Here is a 16,792-nt window from a genome sequence, read left to right as displayed (position 1 = left end):
CTAACAAACTTAATTAAAGATGCATTACAAAATTCAAAATAATTATTAAATTAAATAAATATCTATCAACTGTAATTATAATTGTGGATAAAATATATAATTTAAAAAATTCCATCCAAGTATTTATAATCAATTAACATATTACTAATTGTAAGACATCTAGGCACTAAAAATCATTTTATTTATATGATTTTTAATGCTAAGTTGTCCTAGCCTTACATATTGTTCAAATGTGAATTTTATTTTTTTTAAATTATTAACTCACAACTTTAATCAATAAATGAAAATATGCTATATTTTAATATTTGTTAAAATTATCATTAGATTACGCTAACACTCATGCAAGTCAATTTCATTCAACAAATACACACAATAATAGCGAGGTTGAGGCCAAAGTTTTCATCCCTAAAATATGAATGCCGAGTGCCACTTACAGCACTTGACATTTTAGAAATGAAAACTTTGGCTGCAACCTCGCTAATATATTTAATATTCATGTGATAAATTTTTTTTAATACTTTGAAGAACAAGATAAATATAAAATGTTAAATAACATTATAAATTGGCTTTGTAAATTATTTAATAAGATATTTAATACATTTCCAATTAAGAATATTTAACTAAGATTCAAATAATGACAGGAAAACTTTGTTTCTTTCAGAATGGCCGAAAAACAGTACCAATAATCAACATTATAATTGAAACTGTTTTATGTTAAGTTAGATTACAAAAATTCATAGTTTTATTTAGAAATTTTTATATATTAGATTTAAAGTTAAGATATATTAGTAGCATAGGAGATGAGACATCTGTATATCTTCCCTAAATGATATCAAATTAAAATTTGACAAAAAGTTAATTTTTTCTAATTTTTTTGAATTTAATTTTAATGATTGTTTCAGTTATTTTATTTTATTAAAATTATTTTAAATNGCATTTGAATTGGAAGTTGAAAACTTCTTACATTATTATGGCGAAATTTTTGCTTAAAACTTAATAAAAAATTTGAATTTTTAAAAATATTAACACTTTATGGAATAATGCATTTGAATTGGAAGTTGAAAACTTCTTACATTATTATGGCGAAATTTTTGCTTAAAACTTAATAAAAAATTTGAATTTTTAAAAATATTAACACTTTATGGAATAATGCATTTGAATTGGAAGTTGAAAACTTCTTACATTATTATGGCGAAATTTTTGCTTAAAACTTAATAAAAAATTTGAATTTTTAAAAATATTAACACTTTATGGAATAATGCATTTGAATTGGAAGTTGAAAACTTCTTACATTATTATGGCGAAATTTTTGCTTAAAACTTAATAAAAAATTTGAATTTTTAAAAATATTAACACTTTATGGAATAATGCATTTGAATTGGAAGTTGAAAACTTCTTACATTATTATGGCGAAATTTTTGCTTAAAACTTAATAAAAAATTTGAATTTTTAAAAATATTAACACTTTATGGAATAATGCATTTGAATTGGAAGTTGAAAACTTCTTACATTATTATGGCGAAATTTTTGCTTAAAACTTAATAAAAAATTTGAATTTTTAAAAATATTAACACTTTATGGAATTATCCTTATTTTAAAGGGGTTAGTTACATCATGATATTTCCTTCAGATAATTAAATAATTAAAACAAGTAAATTATTTTACTTCACACTTTGTAACTATTAATGAATGTAATTAACAAAAAATATAATTAATAATTGACTAAATGGAAATAATATTTAATTAAATATACAATTCTCTTGAAGAAAAACAGTCACTCAAAAACTAGACTGTATTTTTGTCTTAGTTTCTTACATTTAGAACATTACAAAACAGATAAAGCTGATATAGATAGGTTTACCATCCTGACATACACATTTATTCAATCACAAACTTTCATTATTTACGAAATAAGACTATTTAATTTCAATTGTGTGATATTTTTCATTTTAAATGGATTTCAAAAAACATATAAGCTGTCATTGAAGGGACTGATGTCTTCATACCAGATGTTGTAACTCAAATTGGCTGCACATTTTCTACCTGTATTATAATAAAGCAAAATTATTATAGTTTTATATGCTTGTCATATGCTGTCTTTCAGTATAAATTTGCATACACTTGGATTTTCTGCTTGAAGGTGAAAAATTGACATTTATTGTGATATTCATATGTAAAAATTGTGATCAACATTCAGCCATTATAATTTTTAGGCATAAAATTTAGTAATTTGCAACTGATTATATTATAGAATATTTTGTTTTGTTAACTGTATTGATTCTTATTTTATTGCAATGTAATTATGATGATGATCTTACCGAACTAAAAATTCTTTATTGTATACTAAAAATTTAACATTAATAATTAATTCCATAATAAATTGAGAGAGGTGTTTTTTATCCTCATTAATTTTTAGTGAATAGTGAATGTTTTTATCTTTAAAGCTATTTTCTGTTTACTGCAAATATATTAAAATTATTTACTTGAGAAAATATAGAAAAAGTTCATTTTTAATTGAAAATATTTTGAACATAAATATAAAATTTCTTATTTCTAGGCAGTGTTATATCTGATACATACATTGGATCCAATAGTGCAGCAAGATTATGTTGTTGTTTACTTCCATTCACATACTGGGAGAGAACACCATCCTTCACTTAGTTTTATTAGAGAAGTTTATGGTTGTCTTGACTACAAATATAAAAAAAACCTTAGAGCTCTGTACATAGTTCATCCAACATTTTGGAGTAGGGTAAATATTACTGTTTTTAAATATTATTTAAATGTTAAGATAATTCAAAAATTTATTTAAATGAAATTCTAATTCTGTATGAGCATTGATGACAATGATTTTCTATAATGCTCAGAGTTTATTATTTTTTTACAGAAATTCTTAATACATATTATTGAATAATTGTATTTTGCTTTAGAAATGATCAAATTTTTTAATATGAAGGAAAAGCTAAAATGAATCTGAATTGATAAAAATTAAAACATTTTTAATATAACTTTTATCTTTTAATATAGTTTTTTTTAATTATAAAGGCATATTGTTATTATTTAATAAACCATAGATAGACAACTTTCCAAAACCATTCACCAAATATTTCTGAAGTATTCGTCTTCATTTGCATTTCAAGAGAGAAATATTTTATCCAAATTTTCTTTTGTATGAATAAATTTGGTTGCTTAATGAATTTAAACAAATACTGACACATTAGAAGTAAATAATAAATATAGAAGTTTTATTTTTTTAAGTAAAAATAAACTTTACTATATGCATACATAGTGAAGAATAAAAGTAGAAGGCTACTCTACAATACATATTTATAACACTCATTATGAATATATTGTAATATAGAATCTTCTTTATGTAAAAACATTAAATTTTAGCCTGTTTCATCAACCTTCTTTAAAATTTAATAATGTCTTAAACTTGCCTAACAGCTGAAAGTATTTTATCAAAGTTTGTTAGACTTTAAGGTTTTGTCAGCATTTCATTATTTTAAAAGTCTAATTTTAAGCATTAAAGTTTCAGCTCATTGAATTAAAATCAAGATAGCAGATTATGGTAAGTTTAATATAAAACTGTTGTATATTGAGTGTGTTGAAAATATTTACTGTTTACACAGAATTTTGAACTTGAATGGTGATTGCTTCACTGTTGTTTTAATAACATAAGAGAGCAAGTTAAAATCAAGTTAAATTTTTCCATATTATTTAATATAATTGTAATATGACTAATTTACATATTTTTACTTATACTCTAGTTTTTAATAAAATTGATTAAAACACATTTCTCTATATTTTTTATAATTTGAAGCACTTACACAATTTGATTTTGGTTCCGCTGTATTGTGTTTGTTCAACGAATCAACCAAATATGTTTTAATGTTTGACATCAAGGAGCTACAACAAAATTTTTAATAGGTCATTTGCATCAGATACAACAATAGTGAACTGTTTACAAAATAACTTGTTAAATTGAGTTAACGAATGTTTTTTGATATGGAATTTTCTAAAGAGAAAATTGCATATAATAAAGATTGATGAAATTGGCATTGTTAGTACATTGCAGTTCTGTAAGTCATTCAGACACTGGTAAATTTAGGAGTAAACTGCAGGGATGTTATATATATAAATTGGTGTAATGAAGAGTTATATAATGAATTATATATATATATAATAAATTATATATATATAATAAATTGGTGTAATATAAAAGATATATATTTCTTTAATTAATATTCACTTAAAGTATATAAAGTTATAATTTAAAAATGTAATTAAATTGAAATGTAATGATGATAAAAATAATAAAACTTTTGTTTGAAATTTAAAAAAATTGCAAGATGATATGATTGTGCCTGTCACTCTCCTCTGTGTTTGCTACTTCTCATCGTTTATGATCAGTAGCAAATACAGTGCTATATAACTTAAATTTTACAAAACAAGAGAACAAATTTTTAAAATAGAAATTAAAAATTAAGAAAGGAATCATGAAGGAAAAGAAAAAAGCGAACAACAAAAAGGTATGTAAGCAGTATAAAAAGAGATAAGTGTAATATTAGACTGAAAAAATAAATCTTTATTAAACTTGGATATGGTTAAGATAAACTTGATAGAAACAAAATGAAGTAATAAATAAAAAATGCTGAAATGCTTTCTGGCAGTTTAGAAACTACTTTATAAAACAATATTTATTGGAAGAAGAACGGCAGTTTGAAATGGGTGAATATTCTGATTGTATGGATGATGATATAATAAAAAATTACACTATGTTTAAAAATATTGAAAACTATTAAGACAATATCAAAAATGAGAAATATGTTTATGGAAAGTAATTATGAACAAAATTATGATTATTTGGATATGAGAAAAAGGTTGGATGAGTGAGTTAAATTATAAAATTTTATTATAATAGTTTATAATGGGATTATAGAATTATAAGTTAATTAAATATTGCATTAACTTCAGTATAAAATTAAAGAAATAGTGAATAAATTATTTATTATTAATTATGATAATTACATTTAAATAAATGTTGTTTAAATTAAAATTCATATTCAATTATAATATTTAAATATTACATTATGTTACATTTAATCTTTTAATTTAAATGGTATATATAACTCATACAAATTATCTATATCGATTGTTATGTAATGAGTGAAGATGGGCAATTATTGTTAAGAACAAAACAACATTTTATTTAAGAAATATTAATTTAAGAACAATGGATTTTTTAAGGAAAGTCCTAATTAGTGAATTTCAGGGGATAAATTATTAATAGTTTGTTAATTAGACATTTTAAGATTAAGATTAATTAATATAAGAAATTATATAAAGGAAAGCATATTTTCACTCTTACAAATAGTCAATGCAATATTCCATAGCTGCAATAAAGTCTTTATAATTATGGGTTATCAGAGCATGTACAAGATGTGACATTAATTTTTTTCTGATAAGCAGATTTCATTATACACACATTTCCAGTAGTCTTCCTGTTTTGGTTCTATTGCTGAGAAGTTTGAATATGGTATTTGTTTATGGATAGAGAGATGTATCATTTGTAAGATACGTGCTAAAATCAAGTTAGACACTAATAATTCCAATTTTGTGTGTTATATATTCTGTAGTAGCACTGGTTGTGAAATGAAAATGTCTTCATCTTTTATTTTTGCCATTAGATAAAACTAATGCTGAACTAATTTACTCCTCAGTTACTGGAAGGTATCATAAGGCTTTCTGCTTTAGGCAGTTGCTCTTTGGATACCTCCTAGCTACCACTTGCTCTCTGCCTATGCATTGTATGGTGAAAATTAGATGTTTTCTATCAACCCTTAAATTTTTGTCCATGAGTTTTGAAACACCCTGTATATACATGTAATAATACCCATTATATATATATATATATAAGAATTTATGTAAAAATGAAGCTTACTCCAACATGCAGAAAATACAATAGCCTTATACTGACTGACTGGACATACTGGACTTCAGGAAATGAAACCACAGACAAACTTGCAAAACAAGACAACAGAAACCAAGCACGAACTTTCAGACCATACTATAAAGACTTATACAGCTGTATTAACAGTACAATACAACAAATGGCAAAATGGCAAGAGGACTGGAACAAACAACTCAACAATAAACTATACACTAACCAGAGTTAATAAAATAGACAACCAGCCACCAGGAAAACCGGAAAGAAGAAATAGTACTTGCCTGTCTGAGAACTGGATATACAAGATTAACACACAACTACCTATTAACAAAGGATACCCAACTGATGTGCTCAACATGCCAAACCCTACTTACTATCTGACATGTATTAATAAAGTGCCCTCAGTATAAAACAGCCAGAGAATGATACCTTCAACAACATATATCTTCAGATGACTAAGCTTTATGGAATATACTAGATTACAACAGACAAATTCAACCTATAATGGCATATCTGAAGGCAATAAACTTATATACAGAATTCTAGAACATACATATTAAGACCTAAAAGACCTGGCATTCTTTGCCTGCCTAGGTCCTTGTGCCACAAACTTCAACTCCAATCAACCAAAAATGAAGCTTCTTGATATCACTTCAAACTTGTTAAATCATTTGCAAGGTTTTATCAGGATAGTTTTGGAAAACAGTGAACCATAAGCATTAAAATTTTGACAATGATCAAATTCAGGTTTTAATTGAAAGATTGGAGTAGCATTGAATAGTTTAAAAATGTAAGGTATGGAATATGAAAACAAGTGTGATCTTGTATAAACATCACTAAGATTAATGAATTAATAATAAACCAAATGATTACTGTAATTAATGTGGCTAATTAAGTGCTATTATTAATGATTAACTATTAAGTAATTCGGTACTAGAGGTAAGTGTTACATAGCACCTAATGCTTATTATTAATTCATTGGGCTTAGTGATGTTTATATATTAGATCACACTTGTTTAATCACAAGATCACATGTATTAAATTTAATAATGTTTACTAATTAATTTACAATATTCTAAATTAGTGGGATCAATTATTTTCTTCCAGAATATATTAAATTAATTAGTAAATATTTTGATTATTAAATTTAATACGAGATAGCACCTAGTGCTTACCTCTAGTACCTAATTTCTTAATAATTAATCATTAATTAATTAATAATAGCAATTAATTACAGTGATCACTTCGTTCAAGTGTGATCTTTAGGATACCAGTTGTAATTCATATATCTTAAGTTTATTGGTGGTATGATAACATTCACTTTGCTTTTGAGTTTATGAAGAGTGAAAAATTCTTAGAAAATAGACTATTCATTTTTCAACAATTATCAACTATGCACAGCTAAAATACTTTTTGGTATAATGTGGAGAACATCTTCAGCAATGACAAGTCACATTATACATTAAAAAAATATGTCATTAATCCATTCAAGCTTATAACAGCTCTCATTCCTCCTTAAAACCAAACACATTAAAAAAAAATTTATCTTGGATCCAAAGCATTTGAAAATAACTTTTTTACACTATAATTTATTTAAAACTATAATGTAACTCTTGAGCTTCAAAATTTTAAATGTAGAAGTGTTAGGCTTTGTCAAAAGTAAGATCACAAATTNTCTACCGGATAACCTATCCTGCCGTAATTTCCAGTTAATACTAGACAGATATAAATGAAACTTACGGGTTATGATACAGAAAGGCTGTGCTTCACTAAACAGTCTTTAAATCCAGTGAAGATCATAAGGGGGCCCCAGTGGGGGACGGCAAAGGCCAAAATGATCGGACGGAAATAACACCAAAAATTGAAGCCAAGTTTTAAAATTAATGGTACTCACAGGTAGCTAGTGTTTTCCTGAATCGAACGATATCAAATAAACCAAGATTAATCGAACGGTGACCGAAAAACCACAGTCGAATTCGGACGATAATTTTAGACGTTCACTCGGTGATTGCCCACAGTTGAGTCCATATGACAAAAACAAAGTAAAATGATTTGAAATCTTCGTTAGATAAAAATTCATGCTTTCATCTCTTTTTTGGTTAACTTGTATGTTTTAACCTCGGGCACTTTTAGTTAAGACAAAGTAAAGAATTAAACATTTGCTGTTTAAAATTGAAGTTATTTGAAACTATTTGTTACTTAAATTTCGTAAATGAAAGATAGAGGATACAATTTAAATCATAATTTTTATTTATGAATTTATTCATAAAAATTAAATCTCAAAGCAAATGATATTAAAATGGAAATAAATGTACCTATTCATTTTACATACAAATAACAAAATGATACCTGTAATATCCAGCAAATAATAAACACAAATAAATAATAAAAAAACAAACATTTTTGACAATTTTTGTTTTTTGTTGTTATTTAATAAAGTATATTATTTGCTGGATATTACTGGTATCATGTTGTTATTTGTATTTAAATCCAGTTTCAAGTATTGCATAGTTATTGATATTCATTTTAATTTCAAAACAACTTATTACTATTTTCATTTTCTACTGATGCAAAAATGGTAATGTAGGGTAATTAAGTACATACAGTATATAGAATTGATTAAATGTTAACATTAATTATTTTTACATTCTATGATAGTTTAACAGTTTTTATTTTAAATTGTGATTTTGATTACATCAAAAATTTTCAAACAATTGAATGCCAAACTTTTTTACTCATAATAAAATTTATTTTTATTCTGTAGATATTAACATGGTGGTTTACTACATTTACTGCTTCCAGTATCAAAAATAAAGTCCAGTCCTTAGGTGGTGTAGAATATTTGTATTATCTAATTCCACCTAATCAGCTTGAGATACCAAGTTTTATTATGGATTATGATTTTAGAGTAAGTCATTTCTTCTTGAATAAGTTACAAATATTTTTTATATTAAATAATTTAATATTTAAAAGTACAAGCACAATTATGCTTTAAGTCAAATATTAACCAAACTGCTGGATTTTATGATTATTATTATTATTATTTGCTTCTATAGCATAAGTAATCTATTAGTTGTTTTTATATGTTGATATATACAGCATATGCAAGAAAATTTTCTCATGATATGTTTGCTACTTATAATAACTAAGAATGTATTTTCATATTTTCTACTCAAAAATACAGGTGCCAAGTAGTAAGGCACACTACTCAAAATTAAATACACAAATTAAAATTGAAAATTGCAGAATCACTAAATTTTTTGTTTTCTAAAACTACAATTTTTACTTCATTCTTGGTATTTTTGTATTTATTATATTGTCAGAGAGAGGAACTTTATAATAATAAACAGGTTAGTAAAACAATAAATCACTCATTTCATGTAACAAATCAACATCAAAATCAATTAACAAATGCTACCTAACAATATTTATTTAAAAACAAAACATTTTCTGTATATTCATGAACAGTATGTACTTATTCTGGCAATAAAGTCATTATTTAACCTAAATATGTCTATAATTGCATCTTTGTTTGCTGAAGAATGGAAAAGATGGCTTCAATATCTCACACTAACATCAACAGCATAGAAATTTGTTCTGCAGAAGAATCACTGTATGACAATATTGCAAAATTATGTATAAAGGGTGCTTTTAAAGATCTAATTGCAGCCAAGTGTTGTTCATCAATTTCAGAAGTTGCAAAGGTGATAAGAGAAAACACTAAGTGCTCCAATATTTTCAAATGTGATACAATACACATGATTCTCCTCTAAATTAGTTGGAGAGAGAAGCGTTTTTTTAATGTTAATAAAGTTTGTTTTTCCCATGACATATACAAGTCATTGTTGTCTTATTGTAAAAATTCTGCATTTTTTTTAATGCACACACTGCAGAAATGTTTGTTGTTTCACATGCTTCTATGATAATTATCATTCACAAAATTATGTTTCCAAAGAGCAAACAGATTGAATAATGTTAATAAAAAAGACATTTTTATTACCAAAATTGGTCTTGGATAAAGATAAGTTTATATCTTATCTTCCCAAATAAATTGTAAATAAATATTATGTACAAATCCCATATATACATGAATATTCAAAAATAATTTTTAAATAAATATAATAAATTACAAATACAAGGAACGAATGAAAATTATCTCTTTTATGACGATGTAACAATATTTTGTCTGTTTAGTTTCAGCTGAAACACACGAAATGACAATATTTTGCCATTTTGAAAAATGTTTAATTTTAAATTTTAATAAAAAATTCTCTACATTTTAATTTTATTGCTAGTCACTGCCTGTAAAGTTATATATATCTAATTTTTTGTGTTAATTTTATTTTTTTTTTCAAACAAAGGAAACACATGCATTAGTCAATTTTTTTTTTCTGTATTCATTTTATTGTTTTACAATTTTGGTATTTACTGCTTATTGCCTATAAGCTAAATATATATATATACACTGTATATTATTTTTTTTATTTTTTGTTTTAGTAGTTTTATTTGATTTACTTATTTTCTTTTTGTAGTGTGTTTTATTGTTTTATAGTTTTGGTATTTTTCGCTTGCTTTCTAAAGTTGATTACTGTCTAAAATGAAATGTCCTACTAACCTAAGAGAGTTTATTGAAGAAAGACAGAAAACTAGTATATGTGGACTGTTTAAATAAAGTGATATTGTTCACAAAAAAAATATAGATAAATATGCATAAATCTTATATCATGTTCAAAACAATATTCTCTTTTGTGCTGGCTTGATGCCAAAAACAAATAACAAAATTGAAGAAGTTTAGTTTTTATCAAAGTAAAGTCATTTATAACATCAAAAATTTAGATCATAATTTAACATTTTTTAAAGTCATTTTTACTCTGAATGATTATACACTATTGTGATGAAAACTACATAAAAAAAATCACATATATTTATTACCTTATCTCTATGATAAAAATTTGATTTTTGGGGAATTTTTTAAAATAAAATAGGTAGAGTGACCTTGAGTGACTGCAGTTTGGATCATTTTGAAGGGTAACAGTTTGGATCATTTTCAAAGGACAACTGACCATATCATAGTAAAAGGATTACAGTTTTAAAAAAAAACCATATTGATGCTAATCTAATGAGATTTGAAACACCAACCTCCTGGTCATGAAATTAACAAGCCACCAGCCATTCTATAAATGATAGAAATGCTAAAGGTTTTAAGTGATTGTGCAATTTTCAACTTTAATTTTCTTATTTAATTTTAAGTAGGGTATCTTACTGCTTGGCATATGTTAGTCATTGAGGGTGCAAAATAACCTCACTGAGTTTGTTCAAAATTGGTGACCCCAATGTCATGCCATTCTTTCATAACTGCATGATGACTCATCCACATTGTATAGTATGTTATGGACAGTACATAAACTTTAATTGCAACATTTATAAAACTATTCATGTTTTTTGAAAAATGAAAAAACATTATTATTAAAATTTTGATTCTCTTTCCAATGACACCTAAATTATCTTTACACAACTACTTTCTGTAGAGTTAAAGCATTATGCTCTATCTGCTAAGTGATCCATAGACATTGTTCATGTCAAAACTTGGTCATCATATTAGAAAATTGAGGATGTGTACAGTACAGGTAGATTGTCATAGTGTATTATCAACCATTGGCATGGAGATTGTGACATTTCCTATGGATGTGATTATATGTGATCAGGTTACTGTGTAATGACTGTTGTATATGATAGCACAATATAATGTTAAACTATTCCTTGGCATTCAATGAAGGTGGTAATGATTATCTTGCTAGCTTGTGGAGCAACTCTTGCCTTCTTTGAAGTAGATGAAGGTAATTTCCATACTGTGCTGGTGTTTGCTTTCAGGATCAAAATAATGTTGCCAAGTTTCTTCACCAGTGATGAAAATTGACTTCAGATTATAGTGATTGCAGAAATGTATTGTCCATATCAGTCATCAGACATTGTAACTTTTGGCAGAATTCCATCTGAATGTGCTTCTGTTCAGGTGTCAAAAGCTGGAGAATCCATAGAGAGCAAATGCATTTCGCATGCAAATGGTTATGCAGAATTGTATGGACACTCTCTTGGAAGACATTCATTATATTGGCAAGTTCATTGATAGTAACTCATAACTCTTCTTGAACAATAAATAACAAAGCAATGTTAATGAGTTCTTCAGTTCTTCACAGATGTCTACGAGGGGGATCCAAAAAAAAAAAAAACTGAACTGAAAGTGCACTGTCATTTGTAGACATAGTAGAGAGTTTTCCATTACATGGGGTTAGTAGAGACCTTCATGAAACAGCTGTGCAAACAGTGTTAGTTTGTAGGTTTAAGCTTGAGCATAGTGTTGTGTTTCTCTTACTGTTATTTTGTTCCGCCTGCGAAGTTCTGGGCATCCTTCAACATCTTGAAATGATGAAAACATTGAAAACGTTGAAAAAATCCACCAAGAAAGTATTAAGACATCTGCGAGAGGATATGTGAAGGAAACGCCTGGAACTTTGGCGAGCAGGTGACTGGTTCCTTCATTACAACAATGCCCCCGTGTACACGGCCTTACGAGCGACCCACTATTTGGCCTCTTGGGGATGGCCTGTCATTCCCCACCCTCTGTATTCACCAGACCTAGCCCTGTGCGACTTTTTTCTGTTTCTGAGAATGAAGAAAAATCTAAAAGGGAAGTGTTTTGATGATATGGAGGTGGTAAAAACAGCTTCCCTAAAGGCACTGGACAATATCAAGGTTGAAGAGTTCCAGAGATGCTTCAAACAGTGGGGAAAAAGACTTCACAAGTGCATTGCATCTAATGGAGAGTGACTAAAGAAATTTTGTAAAAAAGTTAATAAAGTTTTTATACAAAAATCCGTTTTTTTGGGTCCCCCTACGTATTGGTGTATTTTATTTAAGATTTATTTAGAGAATGCCTTTCGATAATGTCATAAACCATAAAATATGCTGCAAGTCATAGAATAGGCTCACTATACTCTGTCTCACCATTCATAAGTTTTCATAGGTGTTTTGAAGTAGAAGCAAAATTTCAGTGCTTTTGCTTACATCACAGTCAAACTCCACTTCTTTGTAGAAAGACAGTATTTTCTGTGCACAGTTTATCTGCTGAATGAAGTGCTGTATTTTGTGCAAATTTTTGGTTAGATGAATCAATAACCATTTTTTACACTGATAGAGATCTAAACTTTGATTCTTCTATTGAAAATATAGCACCATCTCAGTTTTGACTTTTCTTTGTAATCATATTACAATGCTGAAAATTACATACAGTAGTATTGTACAACATACATACCAAAAGAATTAGTTTCAATAAATTACAAAGCAATTGGATTTTCTTTTCAAAATTTTTGTTTGGCCAATACATTGTGAGAAACATTGTGTACATTTTTCATGAACATGGATATATACTAATATATTGTAGATAATCTAACTTAGTTGTTGATTAGTTTGTAGTATACAAATAATAATATATCCATATATTATCTTTTCCCACTTTGAATGTTAAAAGTAATATGGCTATTCATCTAATGCAGTGTTTCTCAACCTCTAACGAATCGTCACCCCCTTCAACATAGTATCGCCCCCTTCAATGAAACCGTTACGTAGTATCGTCCCCTTCACTTCAAAATTCTGATGTTGAGGGCCAAGGCTAACGCCAAATTCGTACTGCATTGAACAGACTAGTGACTAGTATAATGTTGTTTGTTTAATTATTGTACGATATAACGAATAAAATATCAAAATCAAATTATTCTTAATATAATGTTTTACTATATCACCCAGAAAATTGTTTTTTGCCCCCAAAATATAAATTGTTACAAATCGCACCCTCAACATGGAAAAATGCCCACATGGGGGCGATATCACCCCTGTTGAGAAATACTGATCTAATGGTATTGTGGATTTCAGTCTTTCTCAAAATTATTATTTTAGAAAATTTCTTAATAGCAATTGATTTTAAATTATTTAATTATTGAAGATATTAAGAGATAGTTGTTTACTTACATTTTATTATATTTGTTAAATATTTATTTTATGGTGTTATAAAAACCTGGTAACTTTCTGAAAATTGGTAGTTTTGATATTTGTTTGGCTTTAAACTCTCTGGAAGATAAATTCATAAAAACATTTTATTTTTAAAATTAATCAATTATTTTTAGAAATATTTTATGGTTTATGTAACTAGTTATAAACAATTTGCTTCTTTACATTATATATTTATTTATTGCATACACAATTATTCATACACATACAATATAAAGAAATATAAATGCAAACAAAAAATATAGTTTTAATATATCTAAAATATATATCAAACATTAAATAACAGGTTGTGAGACAAGTTGTGACATTGTTCATTGATTCTAAACTAGTCATTGTCATAATCAAAATATGAAATCTTAGTATTAAATTATATTGCTTTGAAAGAAATTAGAGACTGATTGTAAGATTTTGCAATTTAGATGATGATGATATACAAATATTTTCACTAAAACTTATATATTATTTGATTTCAAATCATTATTCTTTATAATTAACTAGCCGTGTTACCTGCCGTTGACAGGAGATACTTATTTCATGGCTGGTTAAAATGGCCGCTATGTTTGTTCATTGGGATTCAGTCAGCATAAATAACAATGCTGACTGAATCCCAATGAGCATTTTGATCTTCCTTACATATTACTACCTTAAAAAGCATATTTTTGTTGCTCTTAGCTGCTTATAAAAGCTACTTTTATTATTTCGTCTTAAAAATTTTAATAAATTTATTTTGTTTCACCATAATTTCACAATTTCTAAGAAAACTGGACAAATTAATAATTAATCCAGACCATGAATTTAAAAACTGGTTTGTCCAGGTGAAAACCGGCCCAGTGGCAACACTATTCATGGGTCACCATCTCGTGAAGAAAGACAAATAGGCATATATAAATCCCTTACAGTTTAATTTAATTAATGTAGATTTCGAGATAATGTGTATCTATAAACCTTTCCTGAACCAACAGCAGTGGCGGCCTTAGGGGGTGGCGAGCAGGGCAATCGCCCGGGGCCTTGCTCTTGGAGGGGCCTCGCGCAACAACCAAGTAGAAAAAAGTTGATATTTAAAACTTTTTATAAGTGCCTACTATTTCAATTCACATACTTTGCACAAAGGACAAGGGCCTCGCAAAGTTCTGCCGCCCAGGGCCTCGCAAAGATCTGCCGCCCAGGGCCTCACAATGGATAAGGCCGCCGCTGACCAACAGATTCAAAATATGAAGTTTGGTTAAAATACATTCATTTGTTTTCCTGTGATGTGGCAACAAACATTTTGACCACTACCATTTTATTTATATAGAAGATTGCCTGTTATAGTTAACAAAACTGCAAGATTAACATATTTAAATAAGAAATCAATTAGAAAAAAAAATTTACATGATTTTCTGAAACTGTCATATAAACAATGTGAGCGAAAATATTTTGGATTTCAATTCTTTATTTGCAGATATTGTGTGGATCACAATATCTGCAAACTAAGGATCACATATTGTTTGCCTTTTTCTGAGCTTCATTGTAATGCCTAGAGAATGTCATTTCAAACAGGCAAAGTTGTTTATACATGGTATCTGAAAAGTTAGTGTACAGTAGAAAAGGTCTAAGTAAAGTTTTAATAAAAGTTAAGTTTTACATATGATATGACAGTTTCTCCTATAAAAGAATGCTGAAAATGCCCAGAGGCCCCAAAATATAAGGAGTGATGTCCAGAGACATAGCATGCTAGATTCCATGGCAGATTGTGATCAGCAAAGAAGTCTTAGAAAAACTATAGTCCAAAAACCAGAACTTTCACAAGCAAGCAGTAATGCCATCTACTTTCAAAATGGAAATGTGGGACATATAACTTACAGGTCTCATATACAATTCCCTACGTATAACTTTAATGCCATTACAAATTTCTCACTGCACAGTAACTTTTGGATACTCTGTATATTGCCAGTTCTCAAGATAACGGCATAACTCAAAGTACATTTTTTCAGAAATTTAATTTAAAAAGTTTTTGCCAACAATTCTTAATTACTTCATTATTGTGGAATAAAAATGATCTGTTTTCTTTTACCTTCTTAGTGAATATTGTTGGAGTTCCTTCAGATTGTAATAAAATCTTGTTTATTTCTATTGATTACTATTATAAAATGGTCAAAAAATCTCTATTTTTACTTGCAGCATTGTTCTTGGTAAATAATAGAAAATATCAGATAGAATGAGAGTATGACAACTATCAGTCTAATAGAATATTCCATACTTACCATAATTTATATTATCCATCTTATGCAAGTAAGAAAACAAATTGATAAAAATACATATTTTAATTCATGAAATAACAACTATTCTGATTTGGTTAGCAGTTAAGTGAAATTATTATAAAGAGAAAAAGTAAGTCATTGTTAAGCTTTCAAGAAGAAGCAGAATAATAATTAGGAATATTTTTCTTTCAATTGAGCAAATTCTTTTGCTTATTGTCAGATATTCTAGATTTAACAGAAAATGCTTTCTTTAACTCACAAGAAGAAAGGACATTGAACATGTTTTGCTATTCTGTATCACTATCTTGAATATTTACTCTCTGTTGCAGTTTCATAAAATATTGACTGAGAGGAACACTTTTGAATTTTGATTACTTTTATATTGGCCACTTAGACCACATAATTATTAGTGTCTTTTCTTAAATGAAATCTCAATTGCCTATTCAAATTTTTAAATTGAAAGTGTCTTCAAATGTTATTTTAGTGACACTGTATGGATGCAACTTTAATTGAAACATTTTCCTATACAACAATAATA

General features: G+C 27.2%; 1 protein-coding gene across 3 annotated transcripts in view; it reads left to right on the top strand.

The window, feature by feature from the left end:
- LOC111619740 (protein GDAP2 homolog) overlaps positions 1–16,792 on the top strand; it is an 84,093-nt gene that overhangs the window by 56,852 nt on the left and 10,449 nt on the right. For all 3 annotated transcript variants that reach the window (XM_023361549.1, XM_023361550.1, XM_023361551.1), the window contains exons 9-10: positions 2,558–2,752; positions 8,715–8,858. In XM_023361549.1, the coding sequence (XP_023217317.1) occupies positions 2,558–2,752; positions 8,715–8,858 (339 nt within the window). The remainder of the gene's footprint in view (positions 1–2,557; positions 2,753–8,714; positions 8,859–16,792) is intronic.

Source organism: Centruroides sculpturatus, unplaced genomic scaffold (genome assembly GCF_000671375.1).
Source record: "Centruroides sculpturatus isolate CEXI.00-Female unplaced genomic scaffold, Cexi_2.0 scaffold88, whole genome shotgun sequence".
NCBI classification, from domain to species: domain Eukaryota; kingdom Metazoa; phylum Arthropoda; class Arachnida; order Scorpiones; family Buthidae; genus Centruroides; species Centruroides sculpturatus.
This window is presented reverse-complemented; position numbering and strand designations above follow the sequence as displayed.